Source organism: Microchirus variegatus, assembly GCF_963457635.1.
Source record: "Microchirus variegatus genome assembly, chromosome: 23".
Lineage (NCBI taxonomy): Eukaryota > Metazoa > Chordata > Actinopteri > Pleuronectiformes > Soleidae > Microchirus > Microchirus variegatus.
Window position 1 is genome coordinate 5,078,277 of NC_139824.1, and position 20,444 is coordinate 5,098,720.

The following is a 20,444-nucleotide window of genomic DNA, read 5'->3' on the forward strand; positions in this document are numbered from 1 at the left end:
GGAAATACTGTATGATGCAATAAAATAACTGGTGTTGCAAAATATTTTTTTTCTTTTTCTAATTTTCTTTTTCTGTGAGTGGTTCTTCCTTCATACTCCAAATGTTTGCAGCCTTTGTGAGTTGTGATGTCAAACAAATCACATCCTGTGTGCAGGGAACACAGGATGTTGAGTAAATAGGTGTATTGTTGTGTTGTAATAATTGAAGACCATTTTCTTGAATGTACCAGTGGGGGGGGGGGGGTGATCAAGTGAAAAAAGCAACTGTTTAGTTGGGGTGAGAGATAAGAGCTTACAATTATGTCATAAATGATATCATAGATTTCAAAGGTGAAAGGTGAAAGACTGAGTTGATCTCATGGGGAATGAAACGCAAGCAACACGTGTTAAAAAAAACTACTTTTTTTATAAACTATTATATGAAAAAATATATTATATATATTATATTAGCCACAAATAAAAAACTAGTGACTGGCTTTTAGACAATCCAATAAACCATGGAAAACAATTGACAACAGGTCTGGGTAATAAAACAATCATTATTGCAATATAATTTATTCAATGGCAAAATAAATGTAATCAATATACAGTATATCAATATCATGTGTTTGAGATACAATTCAACACTTAATTTAAAGTTTTACCTTATATTTAACAGTCTATTTTCACTCAGGAGGTCTTAAATTATACCTTTACCTTTTTTTTGCCATATAGCCCAGACCTAATGATAACTACAACTACAATGGTACAAACTAGTTCTTTGTTTCGCGTGAATGTGAAATGTGCACTCTGGCTGCTTTGTCCATTTGGGCAACTGTAGAAACATGGCAGGTCAGGAAGGCGGCCTTCGTAAAGCAAGGCCCATTTTTAACATTTAACTGTTTATTTAGGAAAGTAGCACACACCCTTTGTGAGCTGGGGAGTACATGATCACTCCATAACAACAAAGCTCCACAATAACATCAAAATTCCACAATACCATAGTGATAACATCAAAGGTCCATGGTAGTACAATTTTATTTATGTATTTTTTACACTGTAGTATACACCTGTTCATACCAGAAAGCACAAAATGTAACACAGTGAGCACTGCCTTACTGATGGCTCAGACTGCCTTTACTCCAGTCAAACACAATTACCCCTGAAATGTGCATGTGTAGTGTGTGTGCGCACTACATTAAGCAAAATACAGCAGTAATTTAAAGTTAAATTGTATTTTCAAACAACATGTGAAATTGTCACCACTGAAATAGGAACTGTGCATGATTCAAAAACACAAAGTGAACAATAGATAATGACGCCCTCCACTACTTTCTATTGCACAAAGAGACGCCCATGTTGCTTTCTCCACTGTCCTGCTGTCTCTTTCCACGTGTTCCAGCCGCTTCCACCGCCCCTCCCCTTCTGGCCCGAGCCTCTGCGCTCATTGGCTGAGCCGCTTGTCACTCAACGCGGGAACGGGGAAGAAGTCCCCCCCCCCCCCCCCCACACTTAACTGTTTGACAGCTCGCTGGTGACGTCACCGATTCCGTCCCAACACGGAAACACGGAACAGTGGCAACAACCCGCCGTCGCGTTGCTGTTATTATGGATTTAAAGCGCCACTACTAGTTTACATGTCACCGTGTTTAGTAGCTGTTAGTAGCGCGACGTTTGACGGCCGGTGTTACGTTTCTGACCGATGGACGCCCGCGCTGGAAGTGGAGAGAGCTTTAGTTCAATAGCGTTAGTCGTGTTTGTTCACAGCCATGAAACATAGTGTTTTGGGGGTCATGGGGGCACTTGGCCGCCTGCTGCTCACCCTTCTCCTGCTGTCCTGGGAGGGGAAATTCTTTCAGGTAAACTTTGACTTTGACTGTTTTTGCGGTTGTTGTTGTTGTTGTTGTTGTTGATGATGTTGATGATAAGTGTCTTACTACCTTCGCGGAACTCACACCGCAAATGGCTTCCTGCTGCGCTTCTGTGTCTATTTCAGGATCGAGTTAAGTTGCCATGACATGATATGACTTTTAGTGTTTAGCTGTGTGTGTGTGTGTGTGTGTGTGTGTGTGTGTGTGTGTGTGTGTGTGTGTGTGTGTGAGAGAGAGAGAGAGCGAGAGAGAGAGACAGCCTCGGCATGGAAGTGACAATTAATATTCATTGTTTTGAAATGTCTCAATTACAGTGAAAGTCACCTATGAGCACAAAGTGATGCTCAGTGACCTTATATGGGCACAGAACTACAGACTCATTAAAAATAATTTCATGCCAAATGAAATGAATGAATGAAAATGTCAAAAGGGACATTACTGCAGAAGGAGATGCCAAACGGTCACACAGAAGAACCACATGGGAAGAGAAGAAAAAAAATGACTACAAAGGGACGACAATGGGTCATAAAATGAACCAAAACATACAACATACAACACACTGAAATAGTACATAGGAAATTCACCTAAAGAAAAACAAATTGTTGTTTATAGATGTTGTGATTCAGAGTACATTTCACTCTGTGTTACTATGTAACATATACATGTGACAAATACAAACCATTGAATCCTTGACGTACGTCTAGACTCAGTGTTTGCCCTGGTGTGCTTGTACCACAGAGTGCTCTTCTTCTCTGCAGTGCCAGTTGCCATTCTTTGGTGGGTAAATATGGGAGCGGTAAACACACACACAGAAACACACACAGTCTCAGTGTTGGGGACGGGAGAAAGGATATCCTGGTAAATGAGGAACAGTGTGATTATTGGAGCAGAAAGTTAGTGCAAAGCTGAAAATTAACCCTCGACAGACCTGACACACCTCCTCACTTACACACACCCTTGCACACATGCATGTTGGATACATGACACAGTGACCGGACTGCTTGTTAGACAGCTGGCCTACATTCTCTCTCTCTCTCTCCCTCCCTCCCTATCAGGTTGGAGGGGTCAGGTCGGTCACCCTCCCAGAGTCCCTCCTGTTCATCTCGACACTGGATGGCAGTCTGCATGCTGTCTCAAAACAGTCAGGAGACATCAAGTGGACCCTGAGAGAAGGTTCTTATACACACAAACACACACACGCACACACACACACTATAATAATTATAAACAAGAATAAGGTGAAATGCTTGTCGTCATTAGAAGCACAAAAGCAAACGTGCATACATTAAATGGTGACATTGCTTCATTGGTTAGATCAACAGGGACAATCCACACAATAAATTAAATTAATGGTGAGGAAGACTTTATTAAGTACCAACTAACTATATTGAAAATGTGTAACCACTATACTGTGTAATACTACGACTATGTTGTGGGAGAAAAACAGTGAATATTGTTCTTATCTATCTAACAAATCACATACACTACCGTTCAAAAGGTAGGCGAGGGCCACAAGGATTAAATGAGGCTTCACCAAAGGTTTTGGTTCTAACCTTGGGAACAGATAAAAGACCAGTACCGGAGGACCTCAGGGTCCGGGAGGGCTGATACGGTAAAAGCAAGTCAGACAGATAAAAAAAGGCCCAAGGCCGTGAAGACACTTAAAAACCATTAAAAGAACCTTAACTCTTTCACCGTCAGCCATGTTCAGAGCAGAGAGTCCCATACTGTCAGCCGTTTTCGAGCTTTTTGATCCATCTTTCAAGACCCACAGAATATTGTGTTCTATGAGTTAAACTATCAAAGGAAAGAATATACTTTATTCTTCCTTCTGGAAAAATTAGAAAATGGGCAGATAGGCTGACCAAAAACAGAGTTTTTGACCAAAAAAACTTGAAATGAAAATAAGCATTTCAAGCAGAACTTTGGGGCTAATATTTTTTGCTTTAGTTCTTTTTATCTGAGATGATAATTGATGATCTTACCTGTTTTACTGCTTTATTGCAGGTTTTGAGTTTGCCCCGAAATATGTCGAAATACTGTTCATTTTGTCTGCCTCCATGTTCTCTCTGCGCTCCTGCAATTCCTTTTCTGTTGTTTTATTTCAGTATTTATCCAAGGTGGTGTCGGGTTGATTGATACTGTATTTGTGGAAAGTGGAGCCACTGAGTCTAGGGCTGACCTCAGTTAACTGTTAAAATTATCAACATTAAAATCGCAGGTGCAAGTAAAATGTCAGCAGTGCTGTTATAAATAAAATAATAACATTTGCAGCCACTTCAGGAGTAAGGTAGCGCTTCCTCACTGTTCTCACCAGGGCCTCCTGTTGGATAAAACTGGAGATATCAAAAAATACACAATAATGGTCAGACACAGCCAGGTCTACAACAGAGGACACACCAGTGGACAGGCCATATGTTATGACTAGGTCCAGGGTGTGTCCTGTGATTGGGTTCTTTCTGGATGTTTACTTTCATTCTTATATCTCTGATAAAAATGTGTTGTTTTTTTTTTCAGACCCCATCATCCAAGTGCCTGTCTACCTCACAGAGTGAGTAGCTTACACATACCTGTACACACACACAACATACAGTAGGTCAAGATATTAATATTCTGTTTTTGGCTTGTTGGCAGTGTGTATTGAAAACTGTGAAGTACAGTAGGTCCACAGCAAATATCATCAGATTTGTTGTCATTACTTTCCTTTCTGATTCTGATTTTAAAGCGGACCTAGACCGGAAGTTCAAATTAACGCTGTTTTTTAGTGTGTATCTGCGTCATTACCTTGTTTACGAAGCCCTGAAGTTTCGAAACAAACAGTTCAGCCATTGCTGAGAACGCTGTGTTTTATTGTAATCTCGGACTCAGCGAGATCTCTGAAAAAACCCGGTCCGGTTATGTAAACAGAGGTTCTCCTGAACAGCAGATCCTCCTGCTCCGGGCACATCCGGTTGCATACATTGAACCGCAGAAGAAGAATAACGTCCGTTGTGGAGGTGTTTCACGAGCGACAGTGTCTTCTGACTCTGGGTCTGACTCCGGGTCAAAGTCATAAATGGGACTGCGGCAGCATTGTTAAAACAATGTTTTGATAATGAGTAGCGATGCATCCACCGTTCCAGACGGGGGAGCTGCGCTTCTGAGAGCGGGAGTGCTGAATATGTCACTTCCGGGTATTGGCCAATCACAAGACAGTTGGGAAGGCTCTACGCTGGCTGGCCAATCACAACACAGTCTATCTTCTGGGTGTGAGATTTATGTCCGAAATATCACGGCTGGGCAACATCGTCAGAAAAGAGGATTTCTATCGGCTCATTTACAGCAAGTAGGAGGTTTTTGACCATAAAAACAAGTTAATGTATGTAAGTAGACCTCCATAACTAACATGTGCAACAGGACCACTCTATGTGAGCTTTAAATGATCGTTTTTCAACCTTTTATTTCATTAAAGCTACTGATTGTATGCAACATACAAATTGTTTTGAAGAAAAGTATGTTGCTGTGCTATCTTAAGAACATGTTTGCAGCTTCACTGTGCTGTTAGACAGCAAGAGTAAAACAGGAAACTAAAGCTTGTCACTTATAAACAGCTCACTCTCCTGTACCAAAGTCCATGGAGAAAATCAGTGTGCAAGGGCATTGCCGATCTACTGTTGCCTCATTTGATTGATTATGTTTATTTTCATCTATTTAATTATTGTTTTATGAGGATGTCATATTGAGCTCATGCTAATAAAAGCAGCAGTGGATCAACAGAGCCTGTGGAATTGACTTTGGTGCACAGGAGTGAGTGTTTTACAAAGTGACACATACTTCAGTTTCCTGTATGAAAAGTCCAACTGCAAGATAAAGCAGCAAATATATTCTCAATAAACACAGATTTTAGCTGGCGTAGCTTTTATTTGGTCAGTGAGCATGACCAGCATGTGCCTGTCTGCCCCAGGTGCTTCTGAGCACAGGCACAGAGTGCAGTCAGCTGAATGCAAGATACTGATAAATAGGATTTACATGAGCCTATTTCTGTGTGCATTTTCAATTTGCACATAATAAAACCTGAATGATAACCTCTTGAAAAGCATCTTGAAAAGGTTTTCGCACTAGTAGCCTATGCTGAAAAGTCAGCATAGGCTACTATTAAAAGGTAAATCTATATATAAATCTAAATACTAGCAATCGAAGCAAATTAGGAATTAGGGATGGCGTTGGGAAATTAAGTGATTGCAACCATCTTTCCAGTGTTCTGATGGTGCATTGTGTTTGCTAATCACATTAGAAGGATGATTAAAAAACCCTTGAAAACCCTTGTGCAATCATGTTAGCACAGCTGAAAACAGTTTTGCTGGTTCTTTGACGAAAGGGCAAAATTATTATTTTGAAAAAAAATCATTATTTCTAATCTTGTCAATGTCTTGACTATATTTTAATTTTGCAACTCTTTTGATGAATAAAAGTGTACGTTTTAATGGAATACACAAAAAAATTGTATAGGTGACCCCAAACTTTTGAACGGTAGTGTACAGTATAAATGGATCATTGTACTCATTATGCATGTTGTTTTTGTAGGCCAGGTTTTCTCCCTGACCCCAATGATGGCAGTTTATATATACTGGGTGGAAAGCACAAGGAAGGCCTAATGGTAAGGAACAGAACAGGTTATGTGATTGTGTGCCAGTTTGTGTGTTTGTTTGCACTATTTGACTCCATTGTGTTGATGCATCTGCAGAAATTGCCTTTTACCATCCCAGAGCTGGTTCAGTCAGCTCCCTGCCGGAGCTCTGATGGTGTACTCTACACAGGTGAGTCATTGTGTTTTTGTATATGTGTGGTGGGGGTGGGCGCATGTTTGTAAGAATATGTAGACTGTCTGTCTTTTTGCATACTTGTCAGAGCAGCAGGAAGACAGGTATCTAAATATTTGACATACCTTGTGGCACATCTTGTCTGGCTGTGCGGTCATGCAGGTAAAAAGCAGGACGTTTGGTTTGTTGTGGATCCTGAGACAGGCGAGAAGCAAACCAGTTTGACCACCTCCTCCTCCGAATCCATCTGTCCCAATACTCCTCTGCTCTACATAGGACGCACAGGTATGTCACACAATTACATAGATGCACACATGTTCACATGGCAGTTTGCTCTCATTGCTCTCAGCCTAATATCTAGTAACTTTGTGCCTGTTTGTTTTCCAGAATATGTTGTTACCATGTTTGACACCAAGACACGGCAGTTGCGATGGAACGCTACCTACAATGATTACTCTGCTCCACCTTATGATGAAAAACAAGACTACAGTACGTCTCTATGCACACAGTCTGATATAATCCTGGAGGATAATAATGTGATCATTTGCAAGTTGCATGAAATGTTGGAGCATTACATTTTTTTGGAACTAATGTTCCTTATACCCACCAAGTCCACATTATACCAAATCATACCAATATCAAATTCACATCACATTTTATTATGTCAGTACATTTTTTTCTGTATTTAACTGCTATTTCTATGACTGATATTATCACAAAATGTATACCCTCAAACCTCTACTCATTATCTTATAAATAAAATAAGTAAATAAAATACAGTAGTTGGTTAGTAAATAGGCCATTTTTTATCTGGTAGATATGTAGGAAGGAATATATATATGTATATAATATAAACATATATATATAACTGTTTTCCAGCTCTGCTTAAGGATTTAAAAACAAGCAATACAACTCAGAATTACTGGCAACCAGTGAAGAAACTTTAAAACAAGGGTGAAGTGGGCAGATCTTTTTGTCTTACATTTTGAATAAGTTGCAGGTGCCCGATGATCTCATTGGAAAGTCCTATCACGGTGAAGGTGCACCTCATATATGATGAGTGAAAATGATGTAGTCCAGCTCGTCTGACACTGACCTGTGCTGCCTGCCTTCCCTCTAGAAATGGCCCATCTTGTGTCGAGTGGTGATGGTCTTGTTGTGACAGTGGACAGAGAGACAGGTAGGCAGTGGTGTGTGGTTTCCTTTATGTAAATATGTTATTACCTTTATGTATGCTTTTATATAATCTCTCTGGTAACACTGTCTACCTCATAGGTGATGTCCTGTGGAGTCAGAACTACGGCTCGCCTGTTGTGGGAGTCTACCTGTATTCTGGTGACTCACTAAGACACGCCCCCCACCTGTCCCTCGCCATGGAAACGCTGCGCTTCCTCACCTTCTCCTCTGCCGCCGATCAGACGGACACACACTCCACTTTGAAATGGAGCTATCAGTTTGTGAAGGAGCAGGCAAGGGCACAAACGCAACTTGTGTAAGAGAAAAAAATACACTCACAAACACACTCTCTCCACATTAATACAATACAATAGAAGCTTTGTATGTTCATGTGTGTTTTTGTAGTTAAGAAAACTTGCGGAAAGCACATGGTTTGCTGTCCTTATATCATCATTTATCCACAAAAAGATTGTTCAAATGTTATCTTCGTTATAGGTACTGATTCTTATTAATACTCTTATTTATACTTTTGTTAGTGCAGCTGGGGGGCAAAGTTAAGTTATGACTGGAAAAAGTTACACAGTGAAAACTTAATCGCCATGGGATGGCTGGGAAGTGGAAATGTGCATAGCATTTTTGTTTGTCCGGACACAATACTTTGGTATTATTTATAAATCAACTTGTAAGTTCCTGCAGAGAAACCAAGCTTGTGACTTTAATGTTCTTTAGCTAAGGATGTTTTTCTCTCCTGAAGGCCTACTCTCTATGTTGGGAAATTGGACTCTCATCTCTATGCTTCCACTTCCCTTGTCCACCACGGAGTCTCATTAGTGGTGAGTTGGAACTTTTAATACACCCGAGGTAGGCCATACGGCTTGTGTAGTGGCTAGTACAAGCAAGGGCTTTTCTGCATGGAGTCTGCATGTAATCCCCGTGTGTGCGTGGGTTTTCTTCTGGTTCTCCGGCTTCCTCCCACAGTCCAAAAACATGCGATATGGGGATTAGGTGAATTGGTCACTCTAAATTGACCATAGGTGTGAGAGTGTGAGCGAATGGTTGTTTGTCTCTATATGTGGCCCTGCGATGGACTGGCGAACTGTCCAGGGTGTACCCCGCCTATCGCCCTATGTCAGCTGAGATAGGCACAGCACCCACCACGACCCTCCTGTGGAGTATAAAGCGGTAGATAATGGATGGATGGAGTTTACACTCATTCTCCTTGAACATCCACATCTATAATGGCATTCTGTACTGCTATATCAGACCAATAATAGTGCAGTAATAGAGAGTAAGTACACTGATGACAATTGCGGTGATATTAAAATGGTGTGCCTCTGTTTCTGGCAGCCTCGGGGTCTGACCCTGGCTCGGATTGAAGGTCCAGTTACGGCTGGAGTGACGGTCAGAGAGCGAGGGGAGTGTGAGATTACGCCGTCCACTGATGTACGCTATCCGCCAGGGAGCACCAACAGTCAGAAGAACCACTGGCTGCTGATAGGTAGGTAAACACAATAGCCATGGTATGGAAACATGTATGGAAACATGTATGCAGTTTTAAAGGTCCCATATTAAGCAAAATCAACTTTTTAAAAATTTAAATCCTTATATTTGGGACTCTGGAGGTCCTGTCAGTCGCTTACCACCACCATGCAAATGATCACAGAATTTGACACACATGGAAACAACAAAGCTGGTGGTGCTCGACCCTTTTGCACAACATTAAAACAAACCATTGGTTTTAATGTTCTGACTGATTAGTGCATGTTAGTGTAGACGCTTTTACACACATTGTCTTTGTGATGATGGATAAAGTGTGCATTGAATAATGTATAGAATTATATATAGAAAATAGTCAAATCAGGCCAATCGTTTGCATAAATATAAAAGTATGAATATATTACAGTAGATTTTTACATTTACATTTACATTTTTACTGTTTGAAATTTATGAAAAACAATAACTCTTAGTATAGATTGCTGCAAAGTTCCCTCAGGACTGAAATATCTCTCCCACAGCTCTTTACTCTTTCTCAAATCTGGATTTGTGTTTCAGGCCATCATGAGATCCCGCCTGTCGCACACACCACCATGTTGAGGGATTTCCCAGTCTCCCTGCAGCATTCTGGTGAGGCAGTCATTCCCCCTCGTCCTCCCGGCTCCTCTGCCTCCACTGTCTCCCCTCCCTCCTACAACCAGCAACGATATGTGAGTCACACCCCAGCTTTACACCAGAGAGTCAGTAAATTACTGAAATGATATCGGGCAGTTATTCTCTCTTATTAGGCTATTACTCTCCGTTATAGCCTGCTTAAAGCTGTTCCAGAGAACCAAGAATTGATGTAATAAAATACTAAATGTCCCTTTAACAGCCACATTGATCGCAAACTGCTTTACATAAAATGAAGCAGACAAACACGATTTTAAAAATTCTTCATCATGTCTCCCTGTTGTGTCCTTGTGTCCTTCAGTTTGGGGCAGTTGCTGGTAGCCATGGCGACAGTAATGCAAACAGAGGAGGGGTGGACGGGCGAACAACAGGACAAGCATCAAGGCCGGTCACTGTGCTGCCCGTCTACTTGACTCAGGACCGTCTGACTCTGGCTGTTCTGACGCTGCTGGTGGGAGGATGGTTGGCCTTCATACTCACGTACCCTGTTGTGAGTTTGTCTTTCTCATGTCCATCTGTATGAAATGTAAAGCCTGCATTTCAAAGTCAGAAACAGTCAAATATCATACAGTTTTATCCTTAAAGCAATAATTTCTAGTAAGTAAGTAAGTTTAATTTACAGAGCACATTTAAACACAGCATACACTGACCAAAGTGCAATGTCAATAAAAGGCAAATAGCAAAGATAAAACTAAATCAATAACGTTCAATAACAGGGCACACCACATAGACAAGAACAGGAGGTAGATGGTTAGGGCGAAAGGAAGGCCAGGGAGCAAAAGTGGGTTTTAGCTTAGACTTAGCGGGCGGATCTATGTCCTGAGGGAGCTGGTTCCACAGACGTGGAGCAGCGACAGAAAAGGCTCAGTCACCTCTCTGCTTGAGCCGTGAGCATGGCACATGCAGAATGGGGGTGATGTGCTCACGCATACTGGTGCCAGTTAAAAGACGTGCAGCTGCATTTTGAACCAGCTGTAGACGGGACCGTATCTATGTTCCCCGGGTCCTACGTTCCCCGGGTCACATACAAAGCAGGGAACATAGGACCCTTTCTCTAACCCTAACCCTAACCCTACCCTTTTTCAAAAAAAGGGTCCCATGTTCCCCTGTCACATACAAAGTGGGGAACATAGGACCTGGGGAACATAGGTACGACCCCCTGTAGACGTCTGAGTGAGGCTTGGGGGAGGCCGAGGTAGAGGGAATTTCAATAATCCAGCCATTATGTAATGAAGGCATGGATAACTAGGGGTCGTACCTATGTTCCCCGGGTCCTATGTTCCCCGTTTTTCCAAAAAAGGTCCTATGTTCCCCACTTTGTATGTGACAGGGGAACATAGGACCCTTTTTTGAAAAAGGGTAGGGTTAGGGTTAGGGTTGGAGAAAGGGTCCTATGTTCCCCGGTCACATACAAAGCGGGAACATAGGACCCGGGGAACATAGGACCCGGGGAACATAGGTACGGTCCCGATAACTATCTCCAGATCTTTATGAGATAGGAAGGATTTGAGGCGGGAGATCACTCTGAGTTGGTAAAAACAATTTTTGACCACATTGCTAATCTGTTTGTCAAGACAGAGTTCATAGTCGAGGATGACTATTTCTAGAAATATTCCAAAATATACTATGGAATATTTCTAGAAATATTTGCAAAGAAGTCTGACAGCAACATAATTTCTGCTACTGCCAACATTCTACTTGAATTGAACTGAGTTAAATGAGAGGATTGATGTCATTCATGTGCCAGCTAGCTAAACTCAAATCCTCTTCCCAGCGCCTCATTTCGCTGGAACAGGCCAAAGGGATGGAATGAATGTGATATTTAAAACCCTGTCTTTTAGTTCACCTTCCTGTTTGCAGAGAGTTGAGATGAGCCTGTGTTTCTTAGCTTGTGATCTGTATCTTTGCTTTTGACTTTTTTCCAGCGTGCAGCGCAGCAGCTGAAAGCTCAAAGGCAACTGGAGGAGGCTTTTGAGTCTCATCTCCAGCGCATGCAAACAAACATGCAGACTAACGTTCAAACTGTGATCTCGGCTTCTTCAGACACAAACCTTTCCACTGACACTAGCCGCTCCAGTGGTAAGCAGCTTGATTCCATTTTGTTCAGATATTCAAATATTGCTTTATTCAAAACTGGAGATGCATTCATACATGTACACATGTCTATATTCAGACTCTGCATCTGTTGACCCTCCATCCGGGCATCATCCTCACAGCAGCAGCACCACAGATGGTGACAGAAATGGCACAACTGGGCTCAAACTTACAGCAGGTAACATTTTCATTTTCATAATCGATTCATTTGTTTATTATTTTCGTGATTAATAGAGTATTCGTTTGGTCGTTTGTTATATGGAGCAAAGAAAGCAAAAAAAAAAGCACATTTAAGAAGCAAAAATCTGAAATCTTGTTTTAATCTTGTTTAAAAACACTCAAACCAATTCAGCAATTATCAAAATAGTTGACGATTAATTTAGTAATTGATTAATAATCAGTGAATTGTTTCAGCCCTTTTAATTGATCTGAGTTTGTGATTTTAAAAACACATTTTTTTATTTTTTACGAATGCTTCGCACAGAAGGAAACAGTGAGGAGGTGCAGGTGGGAAAAATCTCCTTTGCGTCATCTAACGTCCTTGGACACGGCACAGCAGGAACGTTTGTCTTCAGGTATGAGTTAATAATGTGTATCGTATACGTGTGTTTTTAAAGCGCCGCAGTGCTGCTTCTCTGGGTAATAGCAATGGCCGTAATCAGTAAACTATAATGGCGAATTTACAAAATACAAAAAGGGAACACTTACTGCAAAATGTTTCACAAGCATGGCACGAACCTACAGTGGCCCTCTCACAGCAGTTTTTTGTGCAGTAAGCTTCATCTTCAGTTCTGGCTCCTGTAAAAACACCTCCTCTATAAAGGAAGGACCTTACCTTAAGTACATTTTAAATGAGTTTTCCATGACTTTGTAATTAGTTGACTTGGCTCTTTGGTTATGTAGTACTCTTCTGATGTTAGTCCTCAAACTGAGAACAAAGCTTGGGGAAAAAAAAAAAACTTTCAGAAGGACTTGAAAATGAACTTATCCCCCTGGGTGAAGTTTAAAGGTCCCATATTATGCAAAATCAACTTTTTAATCATTTAAATGATATATATCTGGGACTCTGGAGGCCCTACCAGTTGTCAAAGTGTGAAAAAATATGACTCACTTAAGTTTTTGTGGTCCTCCTCAGTATAAGTACAGGAGATAAAGCACACAATGTTGACTTCCGTGCTCATTGGGACGTCACAATGTGCTAAATTCCTGGAATTATTGTCTCGCGGAGCTCCACTTTGTCCGTAAAACACACGAGAGTGCTGGCGATGGCAACGGTATCCGAAAACGGGAAGTGTGCAAAGTCCACATTAGTTCTATTCTTGGCTCCAGAGTGCAGCACAGAGTTCTACACAAACTTCCAGCCTCAGAGGATTTATCTGTCCAGCGGCAATGTGCCTGCTAGAGCCTGCAAATGATCACTGTTCCAAATGCTAACTGCTGCCAGTAGCCTTTGTTGCTGATGTCATTTCCTGTCCCTTAAGTTTCGTCTTACTTTTTTTTTTTTTTGATAAAGAGATACTACAAAACAGAGCGTTCTGAACAGGGCTGTTTTGGCAGGGTGATTAAACTACTGTGGTGCTTCATTCTTATGGTATTTTGACCAAAGCATGTCACAGACATGTTCATTAGGACACCAGGGAACTCGGTTAACTTGGAGAAATAGGGTATAATATGGGACCTTTAATAATTTTTAAAGGACAGAGACAGCATGTCAGCAGTGACAAAAAGTAAATTCTTTCCACTGTGTTTGTTTACAACATGTCAGAGCCACACAAACTGCATGTGACACTGCGTTTCATTTATGAATGTTTTCCATTCGTGACATCAGGGGTAAATTTGACGGACGGCATGTAGCGGTGAAGCGAATCCTGCCAGAGTGTTTTGAGGTAGCGGAGAGAGAAGTGCAGCTCCTTCGAGAGTCTGACACTCACCCGAACGTCATTAGATACTTCTGCACGGAGCGAGACCGCCTCTTCACGTACATCGCGATCGAGCTGTGCACCGCAACCCTGCAACAGGTGAGTGTTTGTACCGTCAGTGTTGCACTGTTTGCTACTGTTATTCAGCACTTTATCACGTTATGTGTCTGTATTCTCTGCAGTATGTGGAGGATCCATCTTGCTTTCCTGAGCTGAATCCTATAACTCTACTGGAACAGACCATGTGTGGTCTTTCCCACCTCCACTCACTCAACATAGGTGTGGGATACACATCCAGGAAATACATTTATCCAAGTACACACTCATTATTCACTACAATTCACTCTCCCTCCTCTTTTCTTTTAGTCCATCGCGACCTGAAACCTAGAAACATCCTCCTGTCTGGTCCCAGCGTGCTGGGTCAGGTCCGAGCTCTCATCTCTGACTTTGGACTCTGTAAGAAGATCCAAGACGGTCGGAGCAGCTTCTCCTTGCGGTCAGGAATACCAGGAACTGAAGGGTGGATAGCTCCTGAAGTACTACGAGAAACACCTGGAAATAAACCAGTAAGATGCATATAACAGGGCAGAGTGGGTAGTCTGTGACCCTCTGAACCAGGGTTATTATATTTCATGAAAACTAAGACTAACTAAAACTAGCAGTGAAAAAAATAGTTAACTGAAATAAAAAAGAAAACAAAATAAAAACTACAATGAATAAAGCAAAACTAACTTAACCTAAACTGAATTGTAGGTAAATTCAGCTTTGTTTTCTCCCTTGATTACTGCCTGTCCTGCGGCCGCCACTGTGCTGCTACCTTTCCTCCAGAGGGTGGCAGTATAGCGGCTGTCATCTGCGGCATAAGAAGAATGTCCTTTATGATTAGCTAGAAGTTGCTAAAATTGCAGCAGGATTAAAAACAACACAGCCCAATATGGGACTATTTTGAGTACGACCCACTGATAGATAAGAGTAAGTGTATTATTATGAGGACTGGTAGGAACATCTGTGGGACGCAATTAAAAGGGAAAAATCCCTCAAATTTTAAAGTTCATCTTCGGAGCCGCTCATGAAAAGTTCCAGGTGAGGGAGAAGAAGGTGGCTAGAATGAAATTCAGTGTTAAAGGTATTCATATTTGGTGTCGCACATTCTTTCATCCTTTTCAGCGTCTACAAGGCTTTCTCTTAATAACCGAGGAACTAAGACTAAAACTAAATAAAAACTACTAAATCATTTGTCAAATTAACTAAAACTAAACTGAAATAAAAAAGCAAACAGAAAAACGAAAATCGAAATACATTAACATCCATGCATTTATTTATCCATCCTTTTTACAATGTAAAAGAAGGTGATTGAGAATCCCTGGCTGCACAGCAAGTACTCAATACATTTTTTTGTTCTTTCTTCAGACAGCAGCAGTGGATGTGTTCTCAGCTGGCTGTGTGTTTTACTACGTGGTCAGCAGGGGGCAGCACCCGTTTGGTGACGCACTGAGACGACAGATCAACATCCTGTCAGGAGAATATTCGCTCCCATTTTTTATGGAGGACATGCATGGTGAGGGCAGTGTCTGTGCTTGTGGGTCTTGTGAATCTTAAGGATTATTCATGTATTTATTCTAAAACAAGTGTTGGGCCGCAACGATTATTCAATCAATCGATTACTAAATTAACCGTCAACTATTTTGATAATCAATTAATTGGTTGGAGTGTTTTTTTCAATAATTAAAACAAGCTTTCAGATTTTTCAGCTTCTTAAATGTGAAAGTGTTTTGCTTTCTAATTTTTTTAAATAATGGAATTAAAAATGACTTACCTGAAAGCAATATTTGTATCTCTGGTGAAACAGATGACTTCATAGCCAGGGATCTGATTGAGCAAATGATCAGCACTGAGGCCGAGTCGCGCCCCTCCACCGCCTGTGTGCTAAAACATCCTTTCTTCTGGAGTCCAGAGAAGCAGCTGCTCTTTTTCCAGGTGTGTTAAGGACTTTGTTTATTGGCTTTTTTTGGTAGAGTTCTCAGACTTCATTGTGTGTATGTGTCTGTACAAAGGACGTAAGCGACCGCATAGAGAAGGAACCACCAGACAGTCCTGTTGTGGTCAGACTGGAGACGGCAGGAAGAGCTGTGGTCCGAACCAACTGGAGGATGCACATCACTGTGCCTCTGCAAACAGGTATTCATGCTCATGATTCCACACTAAATCTTCCTGTTTAAGGATTTTTATTTCTTACTATGACTCTTTTCAAAAAGCTCTTTGTCCATTTATGGCTAACAACGCCATTAATGCTTTGTGAAATATTTTTTTTGTCTTATGTACATTCCAGACTTGCGTCGTTTCCGGACGTATAAAGGAAACTCTGTTCGAGATCTGCTGAGAGCGATGAGAAATAAGGTCAGTTGATGTGTGCACTCACAATATAGTGGAACCCATGCACCCCCTACACTTGAAACCAGTAGGACACACTGTCGCTTGCTTTCAGTGAAAACATGGCTGCCAGTAGCAACACCAGGAAAAACAGATTTTAGCCTCTTTACAAAATGCTCGTCTCATAAAATCTATACTTAAATATATGATATCTTAAAAACAGTCAGCCTTTTCTGACTGCAAAATGAAGATTTTGTTGCTTTGTAAACTGCTCAATCTCTTGCACCAAAGTCCATCCATGAAAATCGGTCATTTTACATCACCATTACTCCACCATTTAAAGGTGCCATATGTAAGAATGTGGCCAAAAACGGTTACTACATTCAAATTTAAAATACAGAGGTCTTTTAGGTTTTCTGACGTAACTGGCAACCCGTGGTTGCTCAGCAGCTGAGACTCTACTGACTGCAATGATTGGTAGACGGCGCCACATGCCAAAAACATGATTTCAAAACATAAACATTTTTGCAGTCTGCCTTTTTTAAGGCAAATACTTTGGCTGTACTGTTGTTGTTGGTGAGTTCAGTTTGTTATATGAACATTATTCCTGAGTCTCTGTGACATATTAGGAGGATTTTATGGCCAGTTGCTTTAGATTTATTACATAATGCACCTTTAAGTTCAAATGTGTTGTCTTGTGACTTCAGTATAAAAACACAGATTTGCTCGATGGACTTTGGAAAGTGAGCGATTTTACAAATGTTTCCTGTAGATAAAGGCTGTCTTAATAGCAAACATATTATGGAGATAGCATAACTTAAGTTGGCATACATTTTATTTTGTGATTCCTTAAAGATGTGTTTTTCCTTGTGTCCTCTCAAACACAGCCATATTTTCAGTGAGGACAAGTGTCTAACTTGACATAAACAGACACACTGCAACACTTTTGCTCTGTTTTCATCCTGCTTTACAGAAACATCACTACCATGAGTTGCCACCAGAGGTGCAGGAGACTCTCGGCGAGCTGCCCGAAGGCTTCGTCTGCTACTTTACCTCGCGGTTTCCACGGTTACTAATGCACACGCACGCTGCTCTGCACATCTGTGCCCACGAGAGACTATTTCATTCCTACTATCTGACCCCGAGCTCCAAATAACCCTCACATGACTCAGCACTCCACTCTCTAAATGCATTAATGCACACATCCTTCAGGTGTAATCTTTGGTGAGCAATGGAAATCCCTAATATTGCCATGTTATTGCTTTTGTAAAGCCCATACTGTTTTATGAGGGAAGATATGGACTTGTTAAATAGTTTTTATAAACCTTGAATTGTTTTATTGATCAATTTTAATTTTATGCTGCATTTTGTGGCCCAGGAGGTTAATTTAAAAGGACACTAGCAAAACACAGAATGTATATACCGCCAAAGTCAGAAGTCTTCAGTCTGTATAAAAGAAGACCAAAAAGTGCCACAAACTGAATCACTGGATCTAAATGAAAGACTTTCACTAAAATACATACAGTAAATTCACCTGGAAAAATGACAGGGTTCTAACCTTCTCTCCTCTCGCTCTCAGAATAAGAGTTATTTCAAAATCTGAAGGGACAGACTGGTACAAATTTGCAAAATCCAAACTAAATTATTACTTATTTTATGAACATTCACGCACATTTGAAATAAATATGTGCACCGAGTGTCAAACATGTCATCTTTTGCAACCAATACAATCTAATAATAGATTTAAATAGAACTTTCCACAGTTGAAAACCTGAAATACTAATGTAAGAAATATTTACATTTGCTGTTTATCATTATTGTTATGTTGTTTGTTTGCTTCCATGTCCCTTTACTGCACTGCTAAGAAATAATAGTCAAATATCACTGGCACTGCAGAAACATGGGAAATTGTTGTTACCACTATTGTGTCGGGGCAGCAGTACAAATCTTTATGCTACATTTCAAGCTACAGACGTGTATCGTTGTCTCATTTTCAACAGAAATTCAGTATGTTTCACTGGATCACCACTCCTGAATGTCAACATTTAAGCTTTTATTTAAACTACACCTTACACGATGTTACTGATTAGTCAGAGCCACAAGAAATCTCCTCCGTGTAACTACTGGATGAAGGTTTGTGTACACTTCTGCAGTGGAATAATTGATGAAGAATAAATCTTTTGTACTTTTTCTTTTGAATGAGTGAATTAAACTGACGCTTTGGGTGTACCAAAGAATGACATACATCAAGTGTGGTGTTGAGTTTGTAAAGAGCAACCTGTTGTTACGACCCCAGGGTCGTGCCCACTTTTTCCTTGTGTGTATGTGTCTGCATGTGAGTGTGAGATGGGTTGCAGGTGTGTGTGTGTGTTTGAGTGAATGAGTCTAGGTGGATCCTGGGAGCTGATTGGTCCTGCACAGGAGGGAATCGAATAAGAGGCCTGAACATCCCAGCTGCAATGATCTTCCTCAAACCTCTCACAGCCAGACTGCCAGCAGACATTTTGTGTTTTGTTTTAATGAACCTTTAACATGGTTTCTGTTTGTGTGTTGCTGGTGGTTTCTTGGAAGTTGGGAGGAGGGAGTCTCTTTATTCTTGTTGTGATCAGGTTTTTCCCTTAGGCCTGGTCGTAACACTGTGGTTTAAGATGTGTATGATGAAGTATGATGATTACAGAAGTAATGATATTATACTGTGCACATACATCAGATATGACCCAGGAGGCGTAGGCCCAGTGTAATGGAGGACGAAGGCTGAATTCTGTGGACTCATGCTGAGATGTCAGGCCTTTTAAGCCTTTGGGGCCGAGGATTTCAAAATAAGACCAATTTCACATGCCCTAACTCTTTCCACTTCAGTAGCTAAAGCCACGCTGCGGGGGTTTGTATAGTGTGAAATTCAGATTTTAGATATCGAAACACCATATATATTATGGATATAACCAATAGATTGGACCTGGATATCAAAACAAGAAAACGCAGCCAATCTATGGTGTGTGGAGAAAATCAATAGGGTTGCAAAATAAAGGGTTTTTTCTACCGTTAAGTAAACAAAGTAAATTCTTTTTTGGGGGGCATATTTTGGTGTTGACAACCTCCCAATACTAAGAAGCAGGGTTAGTAGTTTAACTACCTGACCAGATTTTTATGATTTTTATTATATCATATGTAATTGTCACTGAAGAAAATGGTTAAATTGGATTATAATAATAATAATAATAATAATACAAACATTGGACAATCTTTTTGTGTGTGTCACAGAACATACCAGGCAGTGGCCACTGTGGCCTTTTTCTGAATGGTTAATGGGTCATAAAATAACGCATTTTCATGTCATATGGTCGTTTTTTGCACCACATTTTTTGCACCGCTTTTATAGCGTGATGCATCATCAGTATTACTTAAAAAAAATGTGAATTGAAGCTCACTGCCTACCTGTTAAAGTGCTTTTCATGTGAATGAATCAACATCTTCTCCCTGTTTTCTGAGTTGTGTTGCTGGTAATAATCACCTGTTCAGTGCCTGCCCAATATTTGATTGGTTCCCAGTTTCCTGAGCCGGCCAATCAGCACCCAGGACTTCACCTCCAAGCTTCTGCTCTGATTTGTCAATGTTCTCTGAATGTTTGCTGTGGGGAAAATAACGTCTTACATTAAACTTTTGTTTGTTAAATGTACAGAAATAGGACAAGTACCTTGTGCATACTTGCATCCATGTAGTTGTGTTTTTGTTATTCAGACTGGGTCACTTGGTGTGTGCCATCCTGTTTTGCTCTCAGCTCTTTAGGTTAACGGACATTTTTAATAGCCTTTTGTATTTGTTAACCTCTGTTGTACACTAACTCTTTTGCACCATACCATTGACTTCATCATTTGATTTGAAAGGTGAAGTGGGTGAAACACTGTCAAATACTGAGCTGCTTTTAAAATGTGTGATGTTTGCGACTTCTCCAATAAGAATCTGAACTCCTGTTTTGAATTTGAAGACATGATTGGTGATTTGGCCAGTGCTTTGTTGAGGTTTTTGCGATTTCAGAGATTTCAGACATTACCTTCAGCATGGGCTCCTAT

General features: G+C 40.8%; 1 protein-coding gene across 1 annotated transcript; it reads left to right on the plus strand.

Moving 5' to 3' along the window:
- Positions 1 to 1,540: 1,540 nt before the first annotated feature.
- On the plus strand, positions 1,541 to 18,618 carry ern2 (endoplasmic reticulum to nucleus signaling 2). The gene is made up of 24 exons (XM_083909551.1): positions 1,541 to 1,838; positions 2,906 to 3,023; positions 4,368 to 4,401; positions 6,414 to 6,486; positions 6,574 to 6,646; positions 6,812 to 6,934; positions 7,037 to 7,138; positions 7,770 to 7,829; positions 7,925 to 8,141; positions 8,580 to 8,658; positions 9,173 to 9,323; positions 9,878 to 10,029; positions 10,293 to 10,481; positions 11,917 to 12,070; positions 12,165 to 12,263; positions 12,570 to 12,660; positions 13,914 to 14,103; positions 14,187 to 14,283; positions 14,371 to 14,570; positions 15,415 to 15,562; positions 15,854 to 15,981; positions 16,059 to 16,182; positions 16,334 to 16,401; positions 17,348 to 18,618. The coding sequence occupies exons 1-24, from the start codon at positions 1,749 to 1,751 to the stop codon at positions 17,528 to 17,530; spliced, it is 2,943 nt and encodes a 980-aa protein (XP_083765677.1). The 5' UTR covers positions 1,541 to 1,748; the 3' UTR covers positions 17,531 to 18,618.
- Positions 18,619 to 20,444: the final 1,826 nt, after the last annotated feature.

Excerpts from the sequence above, each read along its gene's own strand:
- ern2 (XM_083909551.1), top strand. The coding sequence starts at position 1,749 with ATGAAACATAGTGTTTTGGGGGTCATGGGGGCACTTGGCCGCCTGCTG. Across the intron at positions 8,659-9,172 it reads ACCACGGAGTCTCATTAGTG|CCTCGGGGTCTGACCCTGGC; the intron begins GTGAGTTGGAAC and ends TGTTTCTGGCAG. Across the intron at positions 9,324-9,877 it reads GAACCACTGGCTGCTGATAG|GCCATCATGAGATCCCGCCT; the intron begins GTAGGTAAACAC and ends TTTGTGTTTCAG.